The sequence below is a fragment of the Pseudophryne corroboree genome, chromosome 1, assembly GCF_028390025.1.
Source record: "Pseudophryne corroboree isolate aPseCor3 chromosome 1, aPseCor3.hap2, whole genome shotgun sequence".
NCBI classification, from domain to species: Eukaryota; Metazoa; Chordata; class Amphibia; order Anura; family Myobatrachidae; genus Pseudophryne; species Pseudophryne corroboree.
Window position 1 is genome coordinate 867,584,512 of NC_086444.1, and position 23,044 is coordinate 867,607,555.

The following is a 23,044-nucleotide window of genomic DNA, read 5'->3' on the forward strand; positions in this document are numbered from 1 at the left end:
AAACTGACACCATATATAGCCCCAGAGGCTATATAGGTGTAAATTACCCCTGCCAGAATAACATAAGAAGCGGGAGAAAGCCAGCCAAAAAAGGGGCGGAGCCATCTCCCTCAGCACACTGGCGCCATTTTCCCTCACAGCTCCGCTGGAAGGATCGCTCCCTGGCTCTCCCCTGCAGTCCTGCACTACAGAAAGGGTAAAAAAGAGAGGGGGGGCACTAAATTTAGGCGCAGTATATATATAATACAAGCAGCTATAGGGGAAAACACTCTGTATAGTGATATCCCCCTGTTATATAGCGCTCTGGTGTGTGCTGGCATACTCTCCCTCTGTCTCCCCAAAGGGCTTTGTGGGGTCCTGTCCTCTGTCAGAGCATTCCCTGTGTGTGTGCTGTGTGTCGGTACCGCTGTGTCGACATGTATGATGAGGAAAATGATGTGGAGGCAGAGCAAATGCCTGTAAATGTGTTGTCACCCCCTGAGGGGTCGACACCTGTGTGGATGGACTTATGGAAGGAATTACGTGACAGTGTCAGCTCCTTACATAAAAGGTTTGACGACATAGGACAGCCGGCTACTCAGCTTGTGACTGTTCCAGCGTCTCATATGTCATCAGGGGCTTTAAAATGCCCGCTACCTCAGATGGCAGACACAGATGTTGACACGGATACCGACTCCAGTGTCGACGACGATGAGACTAGTGTACCCTCCAATAGGTCCACCCGTTACATGATTGAGGCAATGAAAAATGTATTACACATTTCTGATAGTACCCCAGGTACCACAAAAAAGGGTATTATGTTCGGTGAGAAAAAACTGCCAGTAGTTTTTCCTGCATCTGAGGAATTAAATGAGGTGTGTGAGGAAGCCTGGACTTCCCCCGATAAGAAATTGATAATTTCTAAACGGTTATTGGCAGCGTACCCTTTCCCGCCAGAGGATAGGTCACGTTGGGAAACATCCCCTAGGGTAGATAAAGCGCTTACACGTTTATCAAAACAGGTGGCACTACCGTCTCAGGATACGGCCGCCCTAAAGGATCCTGCTGATAGAAAGCAGGAGGCTACCCTAAAAGCTATATATACACACACGGGCATTATATTGCGACCAGCGATTGCATCAGCATGGATGTGCAGTGCTGCTGCTGCGTGGTCAGATTCCCTGTCGGATAATATTGATACCCTGGATAGGGACAATGTTTTGCTGACAGTAGAGCATATAAAAGACGCTGTCTTATACATGCGCGATGCACAGAGGGATATTTGCCGGCTGGCATAAAAAATAAGCGCAATGTCCATTGCCGCCAGAAGGGGGTTATGGACTCGGCAGTGGTCAGGTGATGCCGATTCAAAAAGGCACATGGAAGTTTTGCCTTATAAGGGGGTGGAACTGTTTGGGGATGGTCTTTCAGACCTCGTTTCCACAGCTACGGCTGGGAAATCGACATTTTTGCCACAGGCTACCCCACAGCAAAAGAAAGCACCGTATTATCAAGTACAGTCCTTTCGGCCCCATAAACACAGGAGGGCTCGAGGCGCATCCTTTCTGCCGAGAGGCAAAGGTAGAGGGAAAAAGCTGCAGCATACAGCCAGTTCCCAAGAGCAAATGTCCTCCCCCGCGTCCGGTAAGTCCACAGCATGACGCTGGGGCTTCACAGGCGGACCCGGGTACGGTGGGGGCCCGTCTCAGAAATTTCAGCACACAGTGGGCTCTCTCACAGGCGGATCCCTGGATCCTTCAAGTAGTATCTCAGGGGTACAGACTGGAATTCGAGACGTCCCCCCCCCCCCCCCGCCGTTTTCTAAAATCTGCCTTACCAGCAACTCCCTCTGCCAGGGAGGCAGTGTTGGTGGCTAATCAAAAACTGTATTCACAGCAAGTGATTGTCAAGGTACCCCTCCTTCAGCAAGGAAAGGGTTACTATTCCACAATGTTTGTGGTACCGAAACCGGACGGTTCGGTGAGACCCATCTTAAATTTAAAATCCTTGAACACGTATATCAGAAAGTTCAAGTTCAAGATGGAATCGCTCAGGGCGGTTATTGCGAGCCTGGACGAGGGGGATTACATGGTCTCTCTGGACATCAAGGATGCCTACCTGCATGTCCCCATTTACCCTCCTCACCAGGAGTACCTCAGATTTGTGGTACAGGAATGTCACTATCAGTTCCAGACGCTGCCGTTTGGGTTATCCACAGCACCGAGGGTCTTTACCAAGGTAATGGCCGAAATGATGATACTCCTTCGCAAGAAGGGAGTTTTAATTATCCCGTACTTGGACGATCTCCTGATAAAGGCGAGGTCCAAGGAACAGTTGGTAGTGGGGGTAGCACTTTCTCGAGAAGTGCTACAACAGCACGGCTGGATTCTCAATATTCCAAAGTCACAACTTGTCCCGACGACACGTCTTCTGTTCCTGGGAATGATTCTGGACACAGACCAGAAAAAAGTGTTTCTTCCAGTGGAAAAAGCCGAGGAGTTGTCATCTCTAGTCAGAGACCTCCTAAAACCGGGACAGGTGTCGGTACATCAATGCACACGAGTCCTGGGAAAAATGGTAGCTTCGTACGAAGCAATTCCATTCGGAAGGTTCCACGCAAGGACTTTCCAGTGGGACCTGTTGGACAAATGGTCCGGGTCCCATCTCCAGATGCAACAGCGGATAACCCTGTCGGCAAGGACCAGGGTGTCGCTGCTGTGGTGGCTGCAGAGGGCTCATCTACTAGAGGGCCGCAGATTCGGAATACAGGACTGGGTCCTGGTGACCACGGATGCCAGCCTTCGGGGCTGGGGTGCAGTCACACAGGGAAGAAATTTCCAAGGACTGTGGTCAAATCAGGAGATTTCGCTTCACATAAATATTCTGGAGCTAAGGGCCACTTACAATGCCCTAAACCAAGCATGATGGCGTCCCGCCTCAACAAAAAGCTAAAAAGATATTGCGCCAGGTCAAGGGACCCTCAGGCGATCGCTGTGGACGCTCTAGTAACACCGTGGGTGTACCAGTCGGTTTATGTGTTTCCTCCTCTGCCTCTCATTCCCAAGGTACTGAGAATAATACGAAGGCGAGGAGTGAAAACTATACTCGTGGTTCCGGACTGGCCAAGAAGAGCTTGGTACCCGGAACTTCAAGAGATGCTTTCAGAGGACCCTTGGCCTCTGCCGCTCAGACAGGACCTGCTGCAGCAGGGGCCCTGTCTGTTCCAAGACTTACCGCGGCTACGTTTGACGGCATGGCGGTTGAACACCGGATCCTGAAGGAAAAGGGCATTCCGGAGGAAGTCATCCCTACCCTGATCAAAGCCAGGTAGGATGTCACCGCAAAACATTATCACCGCATTTGGCGGAAATATGTTGCTTGGTGTGAGGCCAGGAAGGCCCCAACGGAGGAATTTCAACTGGATCGATTCCTGCATTTCCTGCAAGCAGGGGTGACGTTGGGCCTCAAATTGGGGTCCATTAAGGTCCAGATTTCGGCCCTGTCGATTTTCTTCCAGAAAGAACTGGCTTCACTGCCTGAAGTTCAGACTTTTGTCAAAGGAGTTTTGCATATTCAGCCTCCTTTTGTGCCCCCAGTGGCACCTTGGGATCTCAATGTGGTTTTGGAGTTCCTGGAATCACATTGGTTTGAACCACTTAAGACTGTGGATTTGAAATATCTCACGTGGAAAGTGGTCATGCTGTTGGCCCTGGCTTCGGCCAGGCGTGTGTCAGAATTGGCGGCTTTGTCATATAAAAGCCCTTATCTGATTTTCCATATGGATAGGGCAGAGTTGGGGACTCGTCCTCAGTTTCTCCCGAAGGTGGTATCAGCGTTTCACTTGAACCAGCCTATTGTGGTGTCTGCGGCTACTAGGCACTTGGAGGATTCCAAGTTACTGGACGTAGTCAGGGCCCTGAAAATGTATGTTTCCAGGACGGCTGGAGTCAGGAAAACTGACTCGCTGTTTATCCTGTATGCACCCAACAAACTGGGTGCTCCTGCTTCTAAGCAGACTATCGCGCGCTGGATTTGTAGCACTATTCAGCTGGCGCATTCTGCGGTGGGACTACCGCAGCCTAAATCTGTAAAAGCCCATTCCACAAGGAAGGTGGACTCATCTTGGGCGGCTGCCCGAGGGGTCTCGGCTTTACAACTTTGCCGAGCTGCTACTTGGTCAGGGGCAAACACGTTTGCAAAATTCTACAAATTTGATACCCTGGCTGAGGAGGACCTGGAGTTCTCTCATTCGGTGTTGCAGAGTCATCCGCACTCTCCCGCCCGTTTGGGAGCTTTGGTATAATCCCCATGGTCCTTACGGAGTCCCCAGCATCCACTAGGACGTCAGAGAAAATAAGAATTTACTCACCGGTAATTCTATTTCTCGTAGTCCGTAGTGGATGCTGGGCGCCCATCCCAAGTGCGGATTGTCTGCAATTCTTGTAAATAGTTATTGTTACACAAATCGGGTTGTTATTGCGAGCCATCTGTTCAGAGGCTCCGTTGTTATCATACTGTTAACCGGGGTTCCTATCACGAGTTATACGGTGTGATTGGTGTGGCTGGTATGAGTCTTACCTGGGATTCAAAATCCTTCCTTATTGTGTCAGCTCTTCCGGGCACAGTGTCCTAACTGAGGCTTGGAGGAGGGTCATAGGGGGAGGAGCCAGTGCACACCAGATAGTCCTAAATCTTTCTTTAGATGTGCCCAGTCTCCTGCGGAGCCGTCTATTCCCCCATGGTCCTTACGGAGTCCCCAGCATCCACTACGGACTACGAGAAATAGAATTACCAGTGAGTAAATTCTTATTTTTTCTCTTCACAGAAGGCTGCAGAAACGCTGACCCTGATCCTCCACACTGCTGTACAAGTAACAGGGTGCAAAATGGGGGGGGCACTCATAATTGGTGAATTATATATATTGATAAAAGCGCTAGCAGGTCTGGGCAGTATTATTGCTGACTTCAGAACCGGGATAGGCGCTGGGTGTGAGCTGGCAGAACTCTCTCTGTGTCTCTCTAACAGGCTCTGCTGTGGGTCTGTCCCCTATAGCCCAGTGTGTTTGTGGCTGTCGGTATGTGTGTGTGTCAACATGTCTGAGGTTGAATGCTCTTCCCAGGAGGAGGCTGGCGTGGGGACTGACAGCTCTGTGAGAGTGACAGTGTCGGCACCGCCGACGGATGATTGGGTCAATATGCTGAGTGTTTTAAATACGAATGTGACTAAGTTGGCTAAGAGGTTTGATAAATCTGAGTCTAAGAACCAGTCATGGAGGAAATCCATGGAGGATGCTTTGTCACAGGGGTCGCAGAAACGGGCATTTGCATTTGCCCAAATAGCAGATACGGATACCAACACGAACTCTGATTCCAGTGTCGACTATAGTGATGCCAGATTACATCCAAAACTGGCTAAGAGTATTCAGTACATGATTGTGGCGATAAAAGACGTTTTACATATCACTGAGGACCCTGCTGTTCCTGATACGAGGGTCTGTATGTTTAAAGGCAAGAAACCTACGGTAACGTTTCCTCCCTCTCATGAACTGAATGCACTTTTTGAAAAAGCTTGGGAAAATCCCAACAAAAAGGTACATGTTCCCAAAAGAATTCCAATGGCTTATCCGTTTCCCTCTGGGGACAGGGACAGCTGGGAGTCAATCCCCACGGTAGATAAAGCTTTGTCGCGTTTATCCAAAAAGGTAGCGCTTCCGTCCCCTGACACGGCAGCCCTGAAGGATCCTGCGGATCGTAAGCAGGAAAATACCTTGAAGTCCATTTATGTCACTACAGGGTCGCTACTCAGACCCGCTGTTGCTGCGGCATGGGTGAGTAGCGCTATTGAAAAGTGGGCGGATAACTTGTCATCGGAGGTAGATTCCCTAGACAGGGATAGTGTGCTTTTGACCTTGGGTCATATCAAGGACGCTACAGCGTATTTAAAAGGGAGTAAGGGATATTGGCATTTTGGGATCAAGGGCCAATGCCATGGCAGTCTCTGCTAGGAGAGCATTGTGGATTCATCATTGGAATGCTGATGCGGATTCTAAGAAGGCGATGGAGTCTTTACCGTTTAACGGTAAGGTCTTGTTTGGTGACGGACTCACTGACCTGGTCTCTACGGCTACAGCGGGTAAGTCTTTTTTTTTACCTTATGTTCCTGCACAGCAGAAGAAATCGCCTCACTATCAGATGCAGTCCTTTCGGCCCAACAAATTCAAAAAAGGACGTGGGTCCTCCTTCCTTGCTGCGAGGGGGAGAGGAAGAGGAAAAAGGTCACAGGCTGTGGCAAGTTCCCAGGAGCAGAAGTCCTCTCCGGCTTCTACCAAATCCACCGCATGACGCTGGGGCTCGGTTGTGGGAGACCGCACCAGTGGGGGCACGTCTCAAGCTCTTCAGTCATGCCTGGGTGCACTCGGACCTGGATCCTTGGATAGTAGACATAGTATCCCAAGGGCACAAGTTAGAGTTTCAAGACGTGCCCCCTCACTGATTTTTCAAATCGGCCTTGCCAGTTTCTCTTCCGGACAGGGAGATAGTAAGCGCTGCGATACTAAAGTTGTGTCAAAATCAAGTAATTGTCACGGTACCCCCGTCTCAGCAGGGGGAAGGGTTTTATTCGAGCCTGTTCATGGTCCCGAAGCCGGATGGATCAGTCAGACCGATTCTAAACCTAAAATCCCTCAATTTCTTTCTAAAAAAATTCAAGTTCAAGATGGAGTCCCTACGAGCAGTGATCTCCAGTCTGGAGGAGGGGGATTTTATGGTGTCGGTCAACATAAAAGATGCCTACTTACATGTCCCCATTTATCCTCCACATCAGGCTTACCTGAGATTTGCTGTGCAGGATTGTCATTACCAATTTCACACGTTGCCGTTTGGTCTGTCCACGGCTCCGAGGATTTTCACCAAAGTAATGGCGGAAATTATGGTTCTTCTGCGCAAGCAGGGAATCACAATTATCCCGTACTTGGACGATCTCCTCATAAAGGCGAGGTCCAAGGAGCAATTGTTGAAGAATGTTGCCCTTTCACTGACGATTCTGCAACAACACGGTTGGCTCCTAAATTTGCCAAAATCACAGTTGGATCCAACGACACTGCTGTCGTTCCTGGGTATGATTCTGGATACAGAATTACAGAGAGTTTTTCTTCCAGTGGAAAAGGCTTTGGAAATTCAGAACATGGTAAAACAGATTCTGAAACCGGCAAGGGTGTCAGTTCTTCACTGCACTTAGTTGCTGGGGAAGATGGTGGCGGCCTACGAGGCCATTCCGTATGGCAGGTTCCATGCCAGGGTGTTTCAGTGGAACCTGCTGGACCAGTGGTCCGGGTCTCACCTGGACATGCACCGGAAAATAATTCTATCTCCCAGGACCAGAATTTCCCTTCTGTGGTGGCTGCACAGTTCTCACCTTCTGGAGGGACGCAGGTTCGGGATTCAGGATTGGATCCTGGTGACCACGGATGCAAGCCTCCGAAGCTGGGGAGCAGTCACACAGGGAAGAAACTTTCAGGGAAAGTGGTCAAGTCAGGAAGCTTGTCTACACATAAACATTCTGGAATTAAGAGCCATCCACAATGGCATACTGCAAGCAGAACATCTTCTTCGAGGTCTGCCGGTCTTGATTCAGTCAGACAACGTGACAGCAGTGGCGTACATAAACCGCCAAGGCGGACCAAAGAGCAGAGCGGCGATGGCCGAGGCCACGAAGATTCTTCGCTGGGCGGAAAGACATGCCAGCGCTCTGGCAGCGGTCTTCATTCCAGGAGTAGACAACTGGGAAACAGACTTCCTCAGCAGACACGATCTCCATCCAGGAGAGTGGGGTCTTCATCAAGAGGTCTTTGCAGAAGTGACAAGTCGTTGGGGAGTTCCTCAAGTGGACATGATGGCGTCCCGCCTCTACAAGAAACTTCAGAAATATTGTTCCAGGTCAAGGGACCCACAGGTGATAGCGGTCGACGCCCTAGTGACACCGTGGGTGTTTCAGTCGGTCTATTTGTTCCCTCCACTTCCACTCATTCCAAAGGTGATAAAAATTATAAGAAGAACAAGGGTTCAGGCGATTCTCATTGTTCCAGATTGGTCAAAAAGGGCCTGGTATCCAGATCTTCAGGAGTTGCTCATAGAAGATCCCTGGCCTCTTCCTCTTTGCGAGGACCTGTTACAACAGGGGCCGTGCGTGTATCAGGACTTACCGCGGCTGCGTTTGACGGCGTGGCGGTTGAGCGACAAAACCTAGCCCGAAAGGGTTTACCCAGTGAAGTCATTCCTACACTTCTTCAGGCTAGAAAAGAAATAACGGCAAAGCATTACCACCGTATTTGGAGAAAATATGTGTCTTGGTGTGAATCCAAGAAGGCTCCTACGGAAGAATTTCACCCCGGGCGGTTGCTCCATTTCCTACAAGCAGGTGTGGATGCGGGCCTAAAGTTAGGCTTGTCATAACTGTGGTTTTGTGAACCCGGTGTTAGTGAAGTCTGTGCGGGCGACTGGAGAATTATATGAATACTACCACTGACCTGGTTTGGGAGTGTTGTGGACTCGGGGTTTCTTCCGGTGACTGGGAAGAGGAACCGCAGCAGAGATGGCTGAATCTAGGTTCTCCTCATGCAGGATTAGGTCGGCAGGCAGGAGGCACGTGTGGACGCTGAAGGTCTCCTGAAAGACAGAACTGGAAAGGCGCTGATGAATCAGTGAAGAATACCAGGTACAACTGCGCTAAAGTGCACCGGATGCTTGGAGACACTGAGGCGCTTGGAGGACACTGAGGTGCTTGGAGGACACTGAGGTGCGTAGAGACACTGGGGTGCGTAGAGACACTGGGGTGCGTAGAGGCACGGAGATGCTGGAAGCACGGAGATGCTGGAGGCACGAGGTGCTGAGACACGGAGGTGCTGAGGCACGGAGGTGCTGGAAGCACGGAGGTGTTGAGTCACGGAGGTGCTGAGGCACGGAGGTACTGAAGGCACGGAGGTACTGAAGGCACGAGGTGCTGAGACACGGAGATGCTGGAAGCACGGAGGTGCTGAGGCACGGAGATGCTGAGGCACGGAGGTGCTGGAAGCACGGAGATGCTGAGGCACGGAGGTGCTGGAAGCACGGAGGTGTTGGAAGCACGGAGGTGCTGGAAGCACGGAGGTACGGAGGTGCTGGAGGCACGGAGATGCTGAGGCACGGAGGTACTGAGGCACGAGGTGCTGGAAGCACGGAGGTACTGAGGCACGGAGGTACTGAGGCACGGAGGTGCTGGAGGCACGGAGATGCTGAGGCACGGAGGTACTGAGGCACGGAGGTGCCTAAAGCATGGAGGTACTGAGGCACGGAGGTACTGAGGCACGGAGGTACTGAGGCACGGAAGCCACAGGGATACAGGAGCTCTGGAGATCACAACTTTAGGGAGCTCAGCTTTAAGCCTCACACAGAGCTGTGTGTGACACGAGGAACTGGCCCAGTTTCCAACTCAGCCTCCTGACTTATACTTCCTGGTCATTGGTGAGCAGGATTAGGTGATGCAGAGAGTCTCAGGCTGGCAGAGGATTGGACAACTCTGGCTCAGGTGAACAGTCACTGTCATGTGACTACTCTAGACTAGGCTGTGATGTAGAATGAGGCCCAGCAGGCCGAGAGAACACTGAAGCCTGAACTTCTGCAAAACATAAGATGCTGGCTTTTAGGCCTAAACTACAGATTACTGAATTCAGCCTCACACAGGAGCTCACCACAGGTGGAGCTAATTAACTATTACCTTTCAGGCAGAGAACTCAGGAAAACTCAGTGCTGACAAGCTGTTTAACTCAGTGAGTAAAAAGACACAGGATCCGGGACAGATGGCAGGGGTAAGTCACCAAATATGAAACCTACAGTCAGGATTGTGACAGTATCCCCCTCTTCAAGGGTGGACTCCGGACACCCATCTTGAATCTTAGAGGAACTTGAGAAATTCATACAGAAAAATTTAGGACCTACGTTGATGCCTCTTCTTCTTCTTACGGGAATATTTGGTTTTGACCAAGGACAGCGGAATCTCCTGTAAAGAAAAACCTTCCTTAGAAAACATGGGGCCTCCCATAAAAGGAGTAGCATCATGAACTGGATCAAATTCAGAGTCTGAGTCCAAGTCTAATGGAAGATATGAATCTCCCTTAGATACACAGTTTGCAGATGAAAAGGAGGTGCACTGGAGTTTTAAATTCTCTGGGCTAGGAGAGACTCCAACATGAGCAATTTTAATGGTCCGATTCTTACCGAAGGAGATTCTTAGATTATCCCTGGGAGGACAGCACAAACTTCCTTCTGCATTCCCTTTAGAGCATGATTTTTTTACCGAGTCAGATTCCAAAGGTTTAGGACCAAATTCTTTAACCACAGCATTACTAAAAGTCTGTAAGTCATGGAACACCGGATCATTACTCTCAAAAAGCATGTTGGCCCACTCCAAAGCTCTTCCTCTGAATGCCAGGAACAGATATCGAGTAACGTTGGAAGGAGTTACTGCACCTGAAGGATCAGACTCCATCAGAGAGAGAAATTGTTCAACCAGTGCGGCATATTGCAATAAATCTCCATCAAAGTAAATAGGTGGTAAACCATCAGACGAAAGCTTAGAGCCTGAAACTGGAGAAAGCTTTGGCTGGACGAGTAGGACTGGATTGGATCCGAGGATACTTGAATTGGCTGGAGCCAACGAAGACTGACCAGGCTGGTCCTGGAGTATCGCTGGACCGGATGAAACCGGGACGTACTGACCAGGCAGGGCCTGGAGTATTGCTGGACCGGCTGGAACCGGGACGGACTGACCAGGCTGGGCCTGGAGTATTGCTGGACCGGCTGGAACCGGAACGGACTGAGCCCTTTCTTCACAGGGCTGAACTAAGGCAGGAGCCCCCTCTTCACGGAGCTGGGCTGAGGCAAGAGCCCCCTCTTCACGGGGCTGGGCTGAGGCAAGAGCCCCCTCTTCACGGGGCTGGGCTGAGGCAAGAGCCCCCTCTTCACGGGGCTGGGCTGAGGCAAGAGCCCCCTCTTCACGGGGCTGGGCTGAGGCAAGAGCCCCAATTTCACGGGGCTGGGCTGAGGCAAGAGCCCCAACTTCACGGGGCTGGGCTGAGGCAAGAGCCCCAACTTCACGGGGCTGGGCTGAGGCAGCACTCTGTAGACTCTCTGGCTGGGCAGCACTCTGTAGACTCTCTGGCTTGGCAGCACTCTGTAGACTCTCTGGCTGGGCAGCACTCTGTAGACTCTCTGGCTGGGCAGCACTCTGTAGACTCTCTGGCTGGGCAGCACTCTGTAGACTCTCTGGCTGGGCAGCACTCTGTAGACTCTCTGGCTGGGCAGCACTCTAGACTCTCTGGCTGGGCAGCACTCTGTAGACTCTCTGGCTGGGCAGCACTCTGTAGACTCTCTGGCTGGGAAGCACTCTGTAGACTCTCTGGCTGGGAAGCACTCTGTAGACTCTCTGGCTGGGAAGCACTCTGTAGACTCTCTGGCTGGGAAGCACTCTGTAGACTCTCTGGCTGGGAAGCACTCTGTAGACTCTCTGGGGCTGGACCCTCTGAAGACGCCCCACCTGGGGCTGGACCCTCTGAAGACGCCCCTCCTGGGGCTGGACACTCTGAAGACGCCCCTCCTGGGGCTGGACACTCTGAAGACGCCCCTCCTGGGACTGGACACTCTGAAGACGCCCCTCTTGGGGCTGGACACTCTGAAGACGCCCCTCCTGGGGCTGGACACTCTGACTCCTCTGTGACGCTAAATGGCTTGAATATTCTTCTCTGGACACCCAACTTGGGATAAGGTCTGTTAATCACCGGACCCCAGTCATAAATTTGAGTCCCTTTCAGAGTAGCCTTCTTGATACCCCCGTCAGCAGTAGCAGGATTGGCTACTGTGGATGACTTGTAGACATGAGCACTATGATACTGAGATTTGTCACCATTCCCTGGCTTGCGGAGAATGCAGTCTTTAACAAAATGACCAGAATTTCCACAGTAAAGAAAGAGGTGTAGCTCCCTACGCCGCTGACGTTCAGCTTCAGAGAGCTTGGGCCGTGGATAGCTCTGATGAAAAACTTTTCCTTGCACAGAGGAAGAGACTCTATTAACTGGATGGGACAAAACAGGATCAACAACGTTGGTAGTATTCCTGAAGAGATCAGGCATCACAGAAAGAATACTAGACAAAAGTTCTTGTAACTGTAGTAACATCTGGTAGAAAATCTGCAGTTGGTCAGGAGTCTTAGAGCAGAAGGTCAGAGAATCTCTGAAGAACGAATTCCGCTGCAGACACTGTGCCAATTGATGCTGAGTCGACTCCAGACCTTCCAAGCATCCTGCAATATTGCTTAGGGGGTCCTGCGTCAGACAAACATTTTCGGCCGGGTCCATGGGGCCAGTTCCTACTGTCATAACTGTGGTTTTGTGAACCCGGTGTTAGTGAAGTCTGTGCGGGCGACTGGAGAATTATATGAATACTACCACTGACCTGGTTTGGGAGTGTTGTGGACTCGGGGTTTCTTCCGGTGACTGGGAAGAGGAACCGCAGCAGAGATGGCTGAATCTAGGTTCTCCTCATGCAGGATTAGGTCGGCAGACAGGAGGCACGTGTGGACGCTGAAGGTCTCCTGAAAGACAGAACTGGAAAGGCGCTGATGAATCAGTGAAGAATACCAGGTACAACTGCGCTAAAGTGCACCGGATGCTTGGAGACACTGAGGCGCTTGGAGGACACTGAGGTGCTTGGAGGACACTGGGGTGCGTAGAGACACTGGGGTGCGTAGAGACACTGGGGTGCGTAGAGACACTGGGGTGCGTAGCGGCACGGAGATGCTGGAAGCACGGAGATGCTGGAGGCACGGAGGTGCTGGAGGCACGAGGTGCTGGAAGCACGGAGGTGCTGAGGCACGGAGGTGCTGGAAGCACGGAGGTGTTGAGGCACGGAGGTGCTGAGGCACGGAGGTACTGAAGGCATGGAGGTACTGAAGGCACGAGGTGCTGAGACACGGAGATGCTGGAAGCACGGAGGTGCTGAGGCACGGAGATGCTGAGGCACGGAGGTGCTGGAAGCACGGAGGTGCTGAGGCACGGAGGTGCTGGAAGCACGGAGGTGCTGTAAGCACGGAGGTACGGAGGTGCTGGAGGCACGGAGATGCTGAGGCACGGAGGTACTGAGGCACGAGGTGCTGGAAGCACGGAGGTACTGAGGCACGGAGGTGCTGGAGGCACGGAGATGCTGAGGCACGGAGGTACTGAGGCACGGAGGTGCCGAAAGCATGGAGGTACTGAGGCACGGAGGTACTGAGGCACGGAGGTACTGAGGCACGGAAGCCACAGGGATACAGGAGCTCTGGAGATCACAACTTTAGGGAGCTCAGCTTTAAGCCTCACACAGAGCTGTGTGTGACACGAGGAACTGGCCCAGTTTCCAACTCAGCCTCCTGACTTATACTTCCTGGTCCTTGGTGATTGGTGAGCAGGATTAGGTGATGCAGAGAGTCTCAGGCTGGCAGAGGATTGGACAACTCTGGCTCAGGTGAACAGTCACTGTCATGTGACTACTCTAGACTAGGCTGTGATGTAGAATGAGGCCTAGCAGGCCGAGAGAATACTGAAGCCTGAACTTCTGCAAAACATAAGATGCTGGCTTTTAGGCCTAAACTACAGATTACTGAATTCAGCCTCACACAGGAGCTCACCACAGGTGGAGCTAATTAACTATTACCTTTCAGGCAGAGAACTCAGGAAAACTCAGTGCTGACAAGCTGTTTAACTCAGTGAGTAAAAAGACACAGGATCCGGGACAGATGGCAGGGGTAAGTCACCAAATATGAAACCTACAGTCAGGATTGTGACAAGGCTCTATTAAAGTACAGATTTCGGCCTTATCAATCTTTTTTTCAAAAAGAATTGGCCTACCTTCCAGAAGTTCAGACCTTCGTAAGGGGCGTGCTGCACATCCAACCTCCCTTCGTGCCCCCAGTGGCACCATGGGACCTTAATTTGGTGTTGCAATTCTTTCAATCACATTGGTTTGAACCTTTGCGCAAGGTTGAGTTAAAATTCCTTACTTGGAAAGTGGTCATGTTGTTGGCCTTGGCGTCTGCAAGGCGAGTGTCTGAGTTGGCGGCTTTGTCTCACAAAAGCCCCTATTTGATTTTCCATGCTGATAGAGTGGAGTTGAGAACTCGTCAGCAATTTCTGCCAAAAATGGTTTCATCATTTCATGTTAACCAGCCAATTGTGGTGCCAGTGGCTACTGACGCCTTGGCGGAGTCAAAGTCTCTCGATGTGGTCAGAGCTTTGAAGATCTATGTCGCCGGAACGGCACAGATTAGGAAAACAGAGGCTCTGTTTGTCCTGTGGGCTCCCAACAAGATTGGGGCTCCTGCTTCTAAGCAGTCTATTGCGCGCTGGATTTGTAATACGATTCAGCAGGCTCATTCTACGGCAGGATTGCCGTTACCGAAATCGGTGAAAGCCCATTCTACCAGGAAGGTGGGCTCATCCTGGGCGACTGCCCGTGTAGTCTCGGCGTTACAACTTTGCCGAGCTGCTACTTGGTCGGGTTCAAACAACTTTGCAAAGTTTTACAAGTTTGATACCCTGGCTGAGGAGAACCTCTTGTTTGGTCAATCGGTGGTGCAGAGTCATCCGCACTCTCCTGCCCGTTCTAGAGCTTTGGTATAATCCCCATGGTTCTTGAAGCATCCCCAGCATCCTCTAGGACGTATAAGAAAATAGGATTTTAATACCTACCGGTAAATCCTTTTCTCTTAGTCCGTAGAGGATGCTGGGCGCCCGTCCCAGTGCGGGCTGTATCTGCAGTTTGCTTATAGTTACGCTCATGTTGCGTTGAGTTTAGTCACTCTGTGCCGTTGCATGCGTTGTTGAATGCCATGTTGTACGGCATGTTAGTGGTGTGAGCTGGTATGTATCTCACCTTAGTTTAAAATAATTAAATAAATCCTTTTCCTCTAAATGTCCATCTCACTGGGCACAGTTCCTATAACTGGAGTCTGGAGGAGGGGCATAGAGGGAGGAGCCACTTCACACCCATTCAAAGTCTTATAGTGTGCCCATGTCTCCTGCGGATCCCGTCTATACCCCATGGTTCTTGAAGCATCCCCAGCATCCTCTACGGACTAAGAGAAAAGGATTTACCAGTAGGTATTAAAATCCTATTTTTACTACCTACAATCCCATGTTAACATGCTACCTCCTACTCATAAGTCTTGCTTTAAAGTACCATTTTTTATATTGATGTCTATTGTCTATGTAGTAAACTAGCCTATAAGAAGTTTAGTGCATAATCATGTGATAATTTAAACAATCTAAAGGGGAGTTTCAAATCTCTGTGATGTGACTTCTATTCTAACCATATTTTACAGTAGCCAAACGTCTCTAATTTTCCTGTATACCTCTATGGGATGAAAGGAAATTTAGTGATGTACTAGTCGCGAAGTGTGTATGTGTTTGTTTTATTTCTTTCTTTTATGTATTTTCAGTTTGTTTTGTTCATTGCACACCAAACCGAAGAGAATTCAGTGACATCATGGATACTGTCAATAAGGAAAGACTAAATATGGGCTTTGAGTTGAAGTCATCATGGAATTTTTCAGACCTGAAACTTGTCATCAATAATGATTTAGAGCAAAACTTTTTTGAAAAAAGGTAATCCGTTTTACAGTTCATGTCATGGTACCGGTAAATATACTTTGAAGTACTACTTACTTGTCAAAAACACAAAAATAAGACTCAAGATTCTCTATAAACAATAAATGCAAGATCAAATGCGAGCGCATGCTGCAGTTGTTCTCCGTTACCTGAGAAACCTAATACTAAGCTAAATGGAAGATCTAGATGTGCTAGAATTTTTTTATGCTACTTCTTAGTTGGACTTAAAGCCTACCTTATGAAATGCATGTATCTGTGCAGCTTGGTGTCCGTTCAGATGGTAGACAATTTTAAGGTTCAACACTTATTAGGTCGACATGGACAAATGGTCAACACATGAAAAGGTCGACATACGTTTTTCAATGTCTTTTCCTTTTTTGGAACTTTTTCATACTTTACTATCCACGTGGACTATGATTGGGAATGGTAACCTGCGAGGGGACGCAGTGCACTAATTGGGGTTCCCTGTCACTCTACGCAGAAAACGACAACCAAAAAAGGAAGAAGAAAAAAATCATGTCGACCTTTTCACGTGTCGACCTTTCACGTGTCGACCATTTACATGTGTCGACCGATAGTGGTCGACCTAATGAATATCGACCTTAACATTGTCGACCATTCATACCGGAACCATGCAGCTTCACGTGTATGGGTGCACAGCACTTACACCTACCTCATGATGCATGCAAAATATCCATCAGAAACAGGCGTTCCTTCGCTGCATGAGTCAAACCAGTGTGGAAGTCTGGCTACATGCCCGTGAGACTCCGACGAGGGCAAGGTAGCCACCCAGCTGCCACCCAGAAAAGCTCAGTTCACAACTGGAGAGATCCGTTCACTTTCTTATCCATTTAACTATTAGATTTCTTAGATAACGGTGTTTATACAAAGCATTTTTTTAATGTTGTTTCTTTTCCAAGTACATCTTCTGTAGATTATTATTTTTTCCGTAAGTATAATAATATGTCTGGTACTTATTATTCTCAATCCATGCTGGATTAAGTTTTCTTAAATGTGAGTAGCAAAGTCAAAAGAAGTGAAATTGCATGTGAGCAGAGTAACAGAACTGCCCCTCCCACAAACTTCTGTCACTAGCTTCAGATGGGATACTTAGCCTGATGGAGTGCCTAGGAAACATCATTTTATTTCCCCCAGCTGTAATCGCAAATTGTGTCCGGGAACTGTTGTTCTGAGTTGGCTGCATGCGAGAGATGTGAATAGCTCGGCATAGGTACCAAGTGCACCTCCCTCCCTCCCCATGCAATTAACAGGAGCAGAGGTGCCAGGAATTCAGTAAGAGGTGTGGCTTGAATGTAAATTCCAAAAACGCTAAAAATCACAGTACACAATGCATACTGTAAATGGCAGGAGGGTGTAGATAATAATTGCCCAGGGTGGTTGGAGCATGTGAAATGCTTATTGAACAAAATATAAATTGTAATTCTTCTTCAAAGTAAACAATTTAACAAATGTGTAGTTTTCCCCTACACAAACATTGGGCCTAATTCAGGGTAGATCACAAAAGCAAAATCTATCTTTAATGGGTAAAACCATGTGCACTGCAGGTGTGACAGACATAACATGTGCAGAGAGCTTTAGACTTGGGTCTTTCTGACCCAGTCGCATGCTGCAGTTTATCGCAGCTGTGCGATCGGGTCAGAACTGCGCATGCACCGGCACCGCAGTGCGCCGGCGCATGCCAGATGGTCGAAGGCCGTCACTGCGCTACGATAGCCTCTGCCTGATTGACAGGCACAGGCGGTCGCGGGATGGGGGGGGGGGGGGGCGCAGTCCGCTAAAGCTGCTACTCCGAAAGTGCAAAAGCATCGCCGCTGATGCCACGGTTTTACCTGAGGAAAATATTTCAGCTGAGGGTCCAGGTACTGTTCTGCACCCCCTAGTCAGCCTGCAGCACTGGTGGCACACCACGACTCATCTTGGGCTGCTTTCTCTAATATGTTAACTACGCTGGTAACAAGACTTACGCCCCCTGTGCCTTTACAGCCACATATTGTCCCTGTAGTTAATCCGCCATGGGCAGATACTCTGTCAGCTCAGTTACAGCAATTAAATCAGTCCTTGGTTACACAAACACCTAACCCTCGCCCTCCTAGGATCAAAGGGTCATCTAACCGGGCCATTTCTTCCTCACAATCCACTCATGTTTCGGATACTTCATCCGATGAAGATGGGGAATATACTGATCCATCAGACACTGATACTGCTGCTTCTTATGGAGAATCTACAACACAGGTTGATGTACCTGACCTAGTGGAGGCTATCAAGCTGATTCTTCAGATTGATGACGAGAATGACCCTCCAGATACGTCTAAGAAACCTGATAAGTTCAAACGTCAGAAGGTTACTAAATTAGTCTTACAACGTTCTGACCACTTAATTGACATACGTCAGGAATCCTGGGAGTCTCCAGGAAAGAAATTTTCCCTGTCTAAAAGGATGCTAGCTCGTTATCCTATCTCTGCAAAGTTAAGTAACAAGTGGGAAACTCCACCACCAGTGGACTCACATGTAGCCTGTCTTGTGGTATCATCTACTCTGCCTGTCACCACTGTCACCTCTCTGAAGGAACTGACGGATAAGCGTGTGGAGGGCTGCTTGAAGTCTATTTACACTCTTGCTGGTGCTGTACATAGACCCACTATTGCACAGCAAAGTGGGCTGCAAAAGGTATTGAAGCCTGAGTTGAGGCAGAGCTACCTCTGAATTTTTCCTGATAATGCCAGACAATGTCTGTCATAAGTTACCACAGCCTCCCATTAGATTCAGGAGGAGGCCTCTGATGCAGGTGTTATGGCGGCCAAAGTGTCTACTACGTCCATCCTTGCTCGCCGGATTTTGTGGTTACGGTCCTGGTCGGTGGACCTGGACTCTAAGAAGACAAATGCAAGGTTATGCATTTTGGGACTAAAAACAAACTTGCATCCTACATATTAAATGGGGAACGCCTAGGGGAAACAGAGTTGGAAAAAGATTTGGGGGTATTTATTGATAATAGGCTTTCTCTAACGTCCTAGTGGATGCTGGGGACACCGTAAGGACCATGGGGAATAGACGGGCTCCGCAGGAGACTGGGCACTCTAAGAAAGATTTAGTACTACTGGTGTGCACTCGCTCCTCCCTCTATGCCCCTCCTCCAGACCTCAGTTAGAATCTATGCCCGGAAGGAGCTGGGTGCATTTTAGTGAGCTCTCCTGAGCTTGCTATTAAGAAAGTATTTTAGTTAGGTTTTTTTATTTTCAGAGAGCTTCTGCTGGCAACAGACTCTCTGCTACGTGGGACTGAGGGGAGAGAAGCAAACCTACTAACTGCGGCTAGGTTGCGCTTCTTAGGCTACTGGACACCATTAGCTCCAGAGGGTTCGAACACAGGATCTTAACCTTGGTCGTCCGTTCCCGGAGCCGCGCCGCCGTCCCTCTCGCAGAGCCAGAAGACAGAAGCCGGCAGAAGCAAGAAGACATCGAAATCGGCGGCAGAAGACTCCTGTCTTCACATGAGGTAGCGCACAGCACTACAGCTGTGCGCCATTGCTCCCACACTACCCGCACACTCCGGTCACTGTAGGGTGCAGGGCGCAGGGGGGGGCGCCCTGGGCAGCAATTATGATACCTCTTGGCAAAAAGGCACATATATACAGCTGGGCACTGTATATATGTACGAGCCCCCGCCATTATTTTTACACAGAAGCGGGACAGAAGCCCGCCGCTGAGGGGGCGGGGCCTTCTTCCTCAGCACTCACCAGCGCCATTTTTTCTCTACAGCTCCGCTTAGAGGCAGCTCCCCAGGCTCTCCCCTGCAGTCTCAAGGTAGAAAAAGGGTAAAAAAGAGAGGGGGGGCACATAAATTTAGGCGCATTTATCATTATACAGCAGCTACTGGGTAAACACTAAATTACTGTGTAATCCCTGGGTTATATAGCGCTGGGGTGTGTGCTGGCATACTCTCTCTGTCTCCCCAAAGGACCTTGTGGGGGTTCTGTCCTCATTTAGAGCATCCCCTGTGTGTGTGCGGTGTGTCGGTACGTTTGTCGACATGTTTGACGAAGGATACGTGGAGGCAGAACAGGTGCAAATGAATGTGGTGTCGCCGCCGACGGTGCCGACACCTGATTGGATGGATATGTGGAAGGTGTTAAATGATAACGTGAACTCCTTGCATAAAAGGTTGGATAAAGCTGACACATTGGGACAGTCAGGGTCTCAACCCATGTCTGATCCTACAGCTCAGGCCGTCAGGGTCTCAAAAGCGCCCACTATCCCAGATTGTTGACACAGATATCGACACGGATTCTGACTCCAGTGTCGATGGCGATGATGCAAAGTTGCAGCCTAAAATGACTATAGCCATCCGCTACATGATTATAGCAATGAAGGAGGTATTGCACATATCGGAGGAAAACCCTGTCCCTGACAAGAGGGTTTATATGTTTGGGGAGAAAAAGCAAGAAGTGACTTTTCCCCCTTCACATGAATTAAACGAATTATGTGAAAAAGCGTGGGATTCTCCTGATAGGAAAGTGCTGATTTCCAAAAGATTACTTATGGCGTATCCTTTCCCGCCATCGGACAGGTTATGCTGGGAATCCTCCCCTAGGGTAGACAAAGCGTTGACACGCTTATCTAAGAAGGTGGCCCTGCCGTCACAGGATACGGTCGCCCTAAAGGATCCTGTGGATAGAAAGCAGGAAGGTATCCTGAAGTCTGTTTATACACATTCTGGTACTCTACTGAGGCCATCAATTGCTTCGGCCTGGATGTGTAGTGCTGTAGCAGCATGGACAGATACTCTGTCTGAGGAGATAGATACCCTGGACAGGGACACTGTTTTACTGACCCTAGGACATTTCAAAGACGCTGTCCTATATATGAGGGATGCCCAGAGGGACATTTGCCTGCTGGGCTCTAGAATAAACGCAATGTCGATTTCTGCCAGAAGGGTCCTGTGGACTCGGCAATGGACAGGTGATGCCGACTCTAAAAAACACATGGAGGTTTTACCTTACAAGGGTGAGGAATTGTTTGGGGACGGTCTCTCGGACCTAGTTTCCACAGCTACGGCTGGGAAGTCAAATTTTTTACCATATATTCCCTCACAGCCAAAGAAAGCACCGTATTACCAAATGCAGTCCTTTCGTTCACAAAAAAGCAAGAAAGTCAGAGGTGCATCCTTTCTTGCCAGAGGCAGGGGTAGAGGAAAGAAGCTGCACCATGCAGCTAGTTCCCAGGAACAAAAGTTCTCCCCAGCTTCCACTAAATCCACCGCATGACGCTGGGGCTCCACAGGCGGAGCCAGGAGCGGTGGGGGCGCGTCTCCGAAATTTCAGCCATCAGTGGGTTCGTTCAGGGGTGGATCCTTGGGCTATACAAATTGTGTCTCAGGGATACAAGCTGGAATTCGAAGTGACGCCACCTCACCGTTACCTAAAATCGTCCCTGCCAGCTTCCCCCATGGAAAGGGAGGTAGTGTTAGCGGCGATTCGCAAGTTATATCTCCAGCAGGTGGTGGTAAAGGTTCCCCTCCTTCAACAGGGAAGGGGTTACTATTCCACTATGTTTGTGGTACCGAAACCGGACGGTTCGGTCAGACCCATTTTGAATTTAAAATCCCTGAACATTTATCTGAAGAAGTTCAAGTTCAAAATGGAATCGCTCAGAGCGGTCATTGCAAGCCTGGAAGAGAGGGATTTTATGGTGTCTCTGGACATCAAGGATGCTTACTTGCATGTCCCCATTTATCCACCTCATCAGGAGTACCTCAGGTTTGTGGTACAGGACTGTCATTACCAATTCCAGACGTTGCCGTTTGGCCTGTCCACGGCACCGAGAATTTTTACCAAGGTAATGGCGGAGATGATGGTGCTCCTTCGAAAGCAAGGAGTTACAATTATCCCATACTTGGACGATCTCCTCATAAAGGCGAGGTCCAGAGAGCAGTTGCTGATCAGCGTAGCACACCCTCAGGAAGTGTTGCAACAGCACGGCTGGATTCTGAATATTCCAAAGTCGCAGCTGATTCCTACGACGCATCTGCCCTTCCTGGGCATGATTCTGGACACATACCAGAAGAGGGTGTTTCTCCCGGCGGAGAAGGCTCAGGAGCTCGTGACTGTGGTCAGAGACCTCCTAAAACCAAAACAGGTGTCGGTGCATCACTGCATGCGAGTCCTGGGAAAGATGGTGGCGTCATATGAAGCCATTCCTTTCGGCAGGTTCCATGCGAGGATCTTTCAGTTGGATCTGTTGGACAAGTGGTCCGGATCGCATCTTCAGATGCATCGGCTGCTCACCCTATCCCCCAGAGCCAGGGTGTCTCTTCTGTGGTGGCTGCAGAGTGCTCACCTTCTCGAGGGCCGCAGGTTCGGCATACAGGACTGGGTCCTGGTGACCACGGATGCAAGCCTCCGAGGATGGGGGGCAGTCACTCAGGGAAGAAACTTCCAAGGGCTGTGGTCAAGTCAGGAGGCTTGTCTGCACATCAATATCCTGGAACTAAGGGCCATATACAAAGCCCTGAGTCAAGCGGAGCCTCTGCTTCGAAACCAACCAGTGCTGATTCAGTCAGACAACATCACTGCAGTGGCCCATGTAAACCGCCAGGGCGGCACAAGAAGCAGGGTGGCAATGGCGGAAGCCACCAGGATTCTTCGGTGGGCGGAGAATCACGTGCAAGCACTGTCAGCAGTGTTCATTCCGGGAGTGGACAACTGGGAAGCAGACTTCCTCAGCAGACACGACCTCCACCCGGGAGAGTGGGGACTTCATCAGGAAGTCTTCACGCAGATTGCAAATCGATGGGAACTGCCACAGGTGGACATGATGGCGTCCCGCCTCAACAAAAAGGTATTGCGCTAGGTCAAGGGACCCTCAGGCGATAGCTGTGGACGCACTAGTAACACCGTGGGTGTTCCAGTCGGTCTATGTGTTTCCTCCTCTTCCTCTCATACCCAAGGTGCTGAGAATCAGAAGAAAAAGAGGAGTGAGAACAATACTCATTGTTCCGGATTGGCCAAGAAGGACTTGGTACCCGGAACTGCAAGAAATGCTCACAGAGGACCCATGGCCTCTGCCTCTCAGACAGGACCTGTTGCAACAAGGGCCCTGTCTGTTCCAAGACTTACCGCTGCTGCGTTTGACGGCATGGCGGTTGAACGCCGGATCCTAGCGGAAAAAGGCATTCCGGATGACGTTATTCCTACGCTGATAAAGGCTAGGAAGGACGTGATAGCAAAGCATTATCACCGTATATGGCGAAAATATGTTGCTTGGTGTAAGGCCAGGAAGGCCCCTACAGAGGAATTCCAGCTGGGCCGATTCCTGCACTTCCTACAGTCAGGAGTGACTATGGGCCTAAAATTAGGGTCCATAAAGGTCCAGATTT

The 23,044-nt window shown here is 49.9% G+C and overlaps 1 protein-coding gene across 10 annotated transcripts in view; it reads left to right on the forward strand.

The window, feature by feature from the left end:
* The window catches only part of TEX15 (testis expressed 15, meiosis and synapsis associated), a 313,058-nt gene that overhangs the window by 164,132 nt on the left and 125,882 nt on the right, over nt 1–23,044 (forward strand). For 9 of the 10 annotated variants that reach the window (XM_063920026.1, XM_063920025.1, XM_063920024.1 and 6 more), the window contains exon 4: nt 15,481–15,646. The exons of the other annotated variant lie outside the window; for it this stretch is intronic. In XM_063920026.1, the coding sequence (XP_063776096.1) occupies nt 15,481–15,646 (166 nt within the window). The remainder of the gene's footprint in view (nt 1–15,480; nt 15,647–23,044) is intronic. 10 annotated transcript variants of the gene reach the window in all.